At 40.2% G+C, this 8,763-nt stretch overlaps 1 protein-coding gene across 1 annotated transcript; it reads right to left on the bottom strand.

Moving 5' to 3' along the window:
• Positions 1–4,681: 4,681 nt before the first annotated feature.
• On the bottom strand, positions 4,682–6,591 carry LOC101677247 (serine protease 55-like). Its single transcript, XM_013063285.2, has 3 exons — positions 6,343–6,591; positions 5,196–5,338; positions 4,682–5,016 (listed from the first exon to the last, which is right to left on the bottom strand). Exons 1-3 carry the CDS (start codon positions 6,566–6,568, stop codon positions 4,720–4,722), a joined length of 666 nt encoding a protein of 221 aa, XP_012918739.2. The 5' UTR covers positions 6,569–6,591; the 3' UTR covers positions 4,682–4,719.
• Between the last annotated feature and the right edge of the window lie 2,172 nt (positions 6,592–8,763).

An 8,763-nucleotide genomic window follows, 5' to 3' on the forward strand; every position in this document is an offset into this window, starting at 1 on the left:
TCCAATTATGTACTGCTTATAATTAAGTCACTTCAAATATAAAGACACAAATTCATTAAAAGTAAAAGAATGGGAAAAGTTATATCATGATAAAACTAGTTAAATTAAAGCTAGAGTGCCTATGTTAGTATTAGAGAAAATAGATTTTAGAGCAAAAAATGTAACAAGAATAAATGTTATTTCATAATTATAAAGTGGCCAATTAAGAGAAATAAAAATCTCAAACCTTGTGCACCCAACAACTTCAAAAGACCTAAAACAAAAACTGATAGATTTTTGAGAAATAATAGACAAATTTAGTTGCAGATGCCAATACTCTTGTCTCAGTAATTGGTAAATAAATAGACAGATCAGTTCATATATAGAAGTCATTGACAATATGATCAACCAACTTGATCTAATTTACATTTATCAAACACTCCAACCAATGACAACAGAGTACACATTTTCCCCCTGAGTATCTCAAGACATTTATCAAGATAGACTATATTCCGGGTCATAAAAATAGTCTTAATAAATTTTAAGCAATTCAAGTTACACAATGTATGTGTTAGGACATATTTTTAAAGGACAATTAAAGGTTATACAGATATTTGAAGAATAACATTATGAAAACACCATTTGCCCAAAAAAGTTGATAACTTAGATGGAAATAGACAAATTCTTTGAAAGACACAAATTACCAAACTGCCAAAACTCACTCAAGAATAAATAGATAGAAGTGCCTGAGTGGCTCAGTTGTTAAGTGTCTACCTTTGGCCCAGGTCATGATTCCAGGGTTCTGGGATTGAGTCCTGCATCAGGCTCATTGTTCAGCAGGGAGCCTGCTTCTCCCTCAGCCTCCCACTCCCCCTACATGTGCTTTGTCTCTCTCAATCTGACAAATCAATAAATTTAAAAATCTTTAAAAATATATCACTACATGCCTATTAAAATAGTTAAAGTCCAGAATACTGATAATATAAAATGTTGGTGAGAATGTGGAGCCACAGAAATTCATTTATTGCTGGTGGGAATAAAAAATGGTACAATCTGGAAAAGTTTGGCAGTTTCTTACAAACTTAATTTGTTGGCAATTATGCTTCGTGGTATTTACCCAAATGAGTTGAAAACTTAGGACCACACAGAAATCTGGCATGAATATTTTATAGCAGCTTTGCATATAATTGCCAAAACATGGAAGTAACCAAGATGCCCCTTGGTAGGTGAATGGACATCCAGTACATCCAGATAATGGAGTCATTTTCAACAATAAAAAGAAATGAGCTATCAAGGTAAGAAAAGACATAGAGGAAGCTTAAATTCACATTAAAACAAGTCAGTCTAAAAATAAGCCAATCTGAAAAGTCCACACACTGTATGATTCCAACTACAGGACACTCCAGAAAAGGCAAAACTACGTAGGCAGTAAAAAAAATCAGTAGTTGCCAGGAATTTAGGAGTAGAGGATGAATAGGAGGAGCACACTTGATTTTTAAAGATTTTTAAACTATTCTGTATGATATTGTAATGGTGGACATGTCATTACACATTTGTTAAAACCCGTAGAATGTGCCACATAACGAATGAACTCTAAACTATAAACTTCAGTTAATAATCTACTAATATTGAATTAATAATTGTAATAAACGTGCCATGCTACTGCGAAATGTTAAAAATAGGGGAAATTGGGAGGGGGTGGCAGTATTTGGCAAATCTCTGTACATTCTGCTCAATTTTTCTGTAAATCTGTACCTACTCAAAAACTATATTAACTGGTGGTTGCCAGAGGGAAGTGGGTGGGTAAAGGGTGAAATAGATAAAGGACACCAAGGATACGCTTATCTTTTTTTTTTCTGTTTTCCTTAGTTTTTTTTTTAATTTTTAATTTTTTTTTATAAACATATATTTTTATCTCCAGGGGTACAGGTCTGTGAATCACCAGGTTTGCACACTTCACAGCACTCACCAAAGCACATACCCTCCCCAATGTCCATAACCCCACCCCCCTTCTACCAACTCCCCTCCCCCTAGCAACCCTCAGTTTGTTTTGTGAGATTAAGAGTCACTTATGGTTTCTCTCCCTCCCAATCCCATCTTGTTTCATTGATTCTTCTTCTACCCACTTAAGCCCCCATGTTGCATCACCACTTCCTCATATCAGGGAGATCATATGATAGTTGTCTTTCTCTGCTTGACTTATTTCGCTAAGCATGATACGCTCTAGTTCCATCCATGTTGTCGCAAATGGCAAGATTTCATTTCTTTTGATGGCTGCATAGTATTCCATTGTGTATATATACCACATCTTCTTGATCCATTCATCTGTTGATGGACATCTAGGTTCTTTCCATAGTTTGGCTATTGTGGACATTGCTGCTATAAACATTCGGGTGCACGTGACCCTTTGGATCACTATGTTTGTATCTTTAGCATAAATACCCAGTAGTGCAATTGCTGGGTAAGGATACGCTTATCTTGATGAACACTAAATAACATATAATATTGTCGAATCATTGATTTTTTAAAAATAATATCACACTGAATGTTAATTATACCCCAATAACATTTTTTTGAATACCAAAAAGTCTATGAAATTTTTAAAATGTTAAAGTGAAAACAAAACAAACAAACAAACAAACAAAAACGGTCTTTTCAACTTTGAGTTAGGCAAAGGTTTCTTAGTTATAATACCAAAAGCATGAACCATAGAAAAAAACGTTGGTAAATTGGGATTCATGAAAATTAAAAACTTCTGTGCCTCAAAAGTCATGAGGAAAGCTTTGGGTTAATAGATACATGCATTCTCTTGATTGTGGTATTCATTTCATGAGTGTATACATATGTCAAAACTCATCTAATTCTAAACTTCAATATGTACAATTTATTGTACATGCAAAGCTGTTAAAACTTTAAAAATTTAAAAGAATGACCCAGAGAGCTTCTAATGCAGATGCCTTGGGCCTCACCCCTAGAGCTCCTAATTTTGTAAGGCTGAGATAAAATCCAGCAATCTGCATTTTTAGCAGACATCCAGATAATTTTAGTCCTAGGGAGGAAGGAAAGATTCCTCCAGACTGTCTCAGACTCCACATTGCAACATCAATCCTTCTCTGGGTCTCTAGTCTGCTAGCCTTCCATTTAGATTTCAGACTTACCAGCCTCCATAATTGCATGATTCAATTTCTTAAATAAAACTCTAATTCTCTCCCTCCCACTCATACACAACTTTTTCTCTTTCTCTGGAGAACTCTAATATGGTCAGTAAAATAATAATATCCCATAAAAATAATCACTTTGAGACTCCTTGAAAAGATTCATAAATTTGATTGTGGCTACATAAATGTGGTTCATACACATTTGAAGACATGAACCTTATATATTTACATCCCTTTATTTTTTTTTTTTTTTTTTTTTTTTTAAAGATTTTATTTATTTATTTGACAGAGAGAAATCACAAGTAGATGGAGAGGCAGAGGCAGGCAGAGAGAGAGAGAGAAGCAGGCTCCCTGCTGAGCAGAGAGCCCGATGCGGGACTCGATCCCAGGACCCTGAGATCATGACCTGAGCCGAAGGCAGCGGCTTAACCCACTGAGCCACCCAGGCGCCCGACATCCCTTTATTTTTACAATGCCCAGTACACATTCATTATTCACAAGGTATCTGAATGAATGAGTGTTTTTCTCTTTATGGACTCTCATGGGGGTGACGTATTGTTGACTGTCTTCTTTGCATCTTCTAATTTGCGTCATGTCATGTCAGGTTGACTCAACCAAGAACGAACCTTGGAAAGACTACAACTGGTCTCTGACTGCATTTTATAGCCCTGATCTTTAAACACTGTTTCACAGTTTTCTAAGAACAAATTCTTATCCTTTGTATTTTTGTTTGGGCACACCACCTATTCTGATTCCCCTCAGTGACAGGACCTACTGGCTTTCTTGTCCTTAAATTTTCATCCATTCCCATTTTAGAAGTAATGACTTTGACCACTCAACAGTGGCCCTCATTCAGTTACCCATGTCTATGGAAAGGGCAGATTTTGCTGATTCCACCAAGCCACTTCATTAGGCTAACTTTAGTTGGTGATATTAAGGGGAGGGAAAGAAAGGTCTAATCTCTAAGTCTCAAGTCATAATCACCCTCCTTTCAACTCTAAATAGGACAAGAAACTCCTGATCCTAACTCTATGATAGACTTTCCTTCATGACTGGCCCAGTGGATGAAAGCATTTTTACCTCAGCTGGGCATCTCCCTGTGTTTGGGTCTGTGTAAAGCACTGGGATGACAGAATTAAAGCTGGTCACAAGTTTGGCAATGCTATGTTCCATGAAAGAAGTAAAAGAATTCACTCAATAACACAAAATGTCAGAGTGATGAAAGACCTTGAAATTCATGTAATCAAATCTCCTTACTCATAGATAAAGAAACCAAGGTCCAAAAACATGAAGTGACTTCTCAAGGTTTGATTTCCAACACTATCCTGAAGCCTTCTTTGACCTTTTTAGAGGTCATCTTTATTCCTCTGAGATCCCCAATGTACAGCTTGTACCTCTTTTTAGTACTGTATTTGGACTTGCTTCATTAGATTTGCAATATGCAATATTTGGGAGACTAAGTGTCTAACTTCCAGGGTTTAGCAGAGAAGCCAAACTCATATCAATGTTTTATAGATGTTTTTGAAAAAATGGGAGGGGAAAAAAGGAGAAGGAGGAGGAGAAGTAAAGATGGGTCTAAAGCTTAGTGATTTGATTTATCACTAGTAAACATGGTGGCAAACAACATTTGAGAACCCAAGCCCAACAATAATGGGTATATTGGAACATGAAGCAGGGAGCTTCTCCAGGCTCCTGAGATGGTATAGGCTTTTCCCTCCTTTTCTGTCTCCTCTTGGATCCATTGAATAAATTGAGCGACAGACACAAACATACCGGGCCTCCCCCTGAAGCCAGATCTTGTGCCCCAACTGAAGACACCCACTTGGAAGAGCCTCTGGGTTCCATGAGTAGTACAGACCATAGGCGCCCCACTGTCTCCCTGAGAATGAGAGAATGAAGAAGGTACAGTCTGCAAGGAATCCACAGTAGCTCTAAAAAGAGGGCAGGATGAGGGGGCCCTAGTGGCATGGACTAAGGGCCTCTCTCCAGGGTACTATCCTGAGAACGTAGAAAGTGGTGGGGCATGTGGAAGATGGGGCTGAGGCAGGGGCTGAGTACCTGGCAATCGCCTTTGGTGCCTGGTTCCTTCCAAGCACAAACCATGTTCCTAGAGAGCTGATCTACTCTCTTGCTGCATTCTCTCCAGCTAATCTGCATCACTCTCAGCTTCTGCAGGTACACGTTTAAGTTGTCAGGGAGGTCTGGGAAATGAGGAAGCTAGTGTGAGAATGAGTGCTGCATCAACCACTGAAAGTGGTTGATCACGGTGGAAGACACAGAATGATGCAAACACTTAGCAAACCATAGACTCACAGGGTAGAAAGGCCTGAGAGGTGACCTAATGTAATTCCCCACTCAATCTCCTCCTTAAGATCTCCAATAAGTGGTTTTTTCATTTCTGCTTATATGTATTCTCTTTGGGCAACTCATTCCTTCTGGAAGCAGCCTACTAAACCCCAAGCACTAGTCCCTGCCAGGTAAACTTAGAATAAACTTTCTCCATGGCTCTACTATCTCTCCACAGGCATGGTTGGTCCCTGTGCTGAGGTTCAGAATAACACAGCTTCTGAGTCAGTGTTGTCCAGTGTCTCTGCTAGGTCAGTGGAGAAATCAGGAAAATGACCCACCTATTACTGCCAATTTGTGGGAAGGAAAAAACTAATTCTAGAGGACCTTCTAGCTTCCCCATCCCATTCTCACCCTCCCAGAGGTTCTCGCTGTCTGGCCAGCCTTGCACCCTGGAGAAAGAGTAGAGTCATTGATGACAAAGCTTGGTTGAAGAATCACTGGTTCAGTTATTTTGATCACTGACTTTCATCAAATGATAAACAGATGGAGAGATGTACATTATAAAACAACCCATGAAGGAAGAATTCAAATTGGCTTTCTAGCGCCCAGTGTTTCTGCCCCCCCCCCAAATTTTCACTCTCATATTTTGAGATTCTTCTATATTCCAGGCTTTCACTAGGGACTTTACAATATAATTGTATTTAATTTAATCCACATAACTGATTTGAGGGAGACATTGCTGTCATTCTACAGGTGAGAAAAGGTGAGCGTGACGAAGGTGGAGGAACTAGCTCAAGATCACAAAGCTAGAGTCGTGAGACCAAAGTTCAGACCTGAGTCTTCCAAAGCATTATGCTGTCTAGCCCAGGAAACATCAATGTGAACTTTCTATGGATTTTGAAGGGAAGACACATACCATGCTCATAAGCTGTCACCCACTCTGCCATCCAACACCGGTCCCAGATCCTTTCCTTCTTCTGCAGACAGATGGGCATTTTGAAGTTAGTGAATTGTACTGGTGTGGCAAGAAGGAGCAAGGAGAGATCACTGTCAAGGTGGGATGGTTTATAATCTTTGTGAATAATTATCTTCTGCACTTGCTTTCTCTCCAAGTGGACATCACTGAATCTTTTGGTTCCCATGACCACGGTAATATTTCCCAATGTCATTTTTAACCTAAAAAATGAAAATAATAACTCCAAACTATAGTAACAGTTACACTGCATTTCACATTTATAGACACATTTGTAAACAGCAGCGTTCACAAGTGATACTGAGAAATCCAATGAAATGGATGTGTAGTGCCCTAGAGACTGGCTAAAGATCAGAGTGGCAGGAATCAGGAGTCCAGGCTCAAGAAAATGTCTAAGCTAGTGAATTATCAGCCCAGGAAGATCTCCCCAACCCAAAGAAAGACAAATGAATCCATTCAAGAAAATAAGATGTGAATTCCTTGACAATAGGAATTTTGACTGTCTTGTTGATTGCTATATCACCAGCACTTGGAACAGCCCATGGTTCTGCTTAATGGGTATGTGTACAATGAACAAACATAGTGCATTGTCTGCACATATGGCAGGCAGGAGGAGGAGAAACTTGTACTGATTTTCCAATACTGGGTGCATAGTCATAACTAGCAGCCAACCTTAGGATATGGTTCACTTAAAAGGAGAAAGTAGGTATAGAAAAGAGATTTTTTGATACAAAGCTAATGGGAACAAACTGGGTATAGAGTCCATGGGTTCATAACCCTTGTGCACTAATCCATTAAACTATGCAGCCCAGACAAAATGTTGAGGAAAGGGGCCCCTGGGTGGCTCAGTGGGTTAAGCCTCTGCCTTCAGCTCAGGTCATGATCTCGGGGTCCTGGAATTGAGCCCCGCATCAGGCTCTCTGCTCAGCCTGCTTCTCCCCCACTTCCCCCACCGCCTGGGATCAAGCCAGGCATTGGGCTCTCTGCTCGGCAGAGAGCCTGCTTCCCTCCCCCCTCTCTCTGCCTGCCTCTCTGCCTTCTTGTGATCTCTCTCTGCCAAATAAATAAACAAAATCTTTTTTAAAAATGTTGAGGAAATTTGATGCAAATTAAGACAATGCTTCAGAAACTTACAGGGTTCTTGGGAAGCAATGGGCAGCTGTCAAAACCCACCACCGATGTATGATTGAGCCTCCACAGAGGTGTTTCCGTGAGATCTGGATACTCACTTGCCATGGGAACTCACCTTCCTGGACTTCAAACAGTTCACGAAATGATAACGATGATGAATTTGAAAAGGCAGGTCGGTGGCCACAATGAACTTTGAAAGAGAAACGAAAGAGCCATTTGTACATGAGGAGCATGGAGAAATACTTCTTATCAGGTATTCTCACCATCTTCCAAGTTTAGACTGGTAATGAAGCTGAGTGAAATAAATGAGCAGGCGCAGAGGGGCACAGAGAGGCAGAGGCTCAGAAAACACCAGCAAAACACTGGGGTGGCAATGCAAAAGGGCCAAAGATACGTAGGATCCATTCAGGAGACAGCAACCATGTAGAATTTGAATAGGGAAAGTCAATATCAAGAATCATAAATTATAACAGAGGAAGACTACAAACGGTCAACAGGACTCCAAGAATACCATAAGTCTAGAGTAGAGTGAAGGGACTGAACATGGCAGAGGAGACTCTCCCTAAGTTTCGGGTTCAGAAATTACTGGATAATGTGAGTTTGCAGTCCAAGGGAAAACAGAAGGTTGCTAGTTCTATTGCTACACAAGCAGGAGACATCCCTTTGAAGTACAGCTAGATTGAAGCTGTAACACCCCTCCTGCTAAGCAGGTAGAGGTGAGCAGGAGGGAGCTTAGGTATCAAGAGTCTGCTCATTAGCTAAAGGGCACAAGGCCTGGGATGTCCTTGTGTGTGTTAGGACAGCTGCAGTGAGGTTTAAGGAGACTGGAAGGATTTGGGGGACATGTCAAAGAAAAAGATATGACCACAGGTGGCAGTAGCACACACAAGCTTTATTTCAGTAGGTCTGTATGTCCTACAAGCCCTTTAACAGCAGGAGACCATCCAGAAACTCCAAGGGCCACCATCCAGAAGGGGAGGAGGACAAGGGAACTCCCAGGGGCAAGAGATCAGAGAAGGTGTTTAACATCTAGGTAATGCTGTTCAGCAGCAGATATGGGAGTCTCTGAGTCAAAGAGCAATTAAGTGCAAATAATGGTGTGAGTGTTGATAATCAACAGGCTTTATCTTATCTATGACTAGCACATATTGGGTGCAGTTTCACCGGGTGTGCAAAATAGGCAGGCTTTCAACATCTAAAAACTGCTAAGTTGGGCTTTATTGAAAATAAATG

Source organism: Mustela putorius, unplaced genomic scaffold (genome assembly GCF_011764305.1).
Source record: "Mustela putorius furo isolate JIRA1106 unplaced genomic scaffold, ASM1176430v1.1 tig00000242_pilon_pilon_pilon, whole genome shotgun sequence".
Taxonomy (NCBI): Eukaryota; Metazoa; Chordata; class Mammalia; order Carnivora; family Mustelidae; genus Mustela; species Mustela putorius.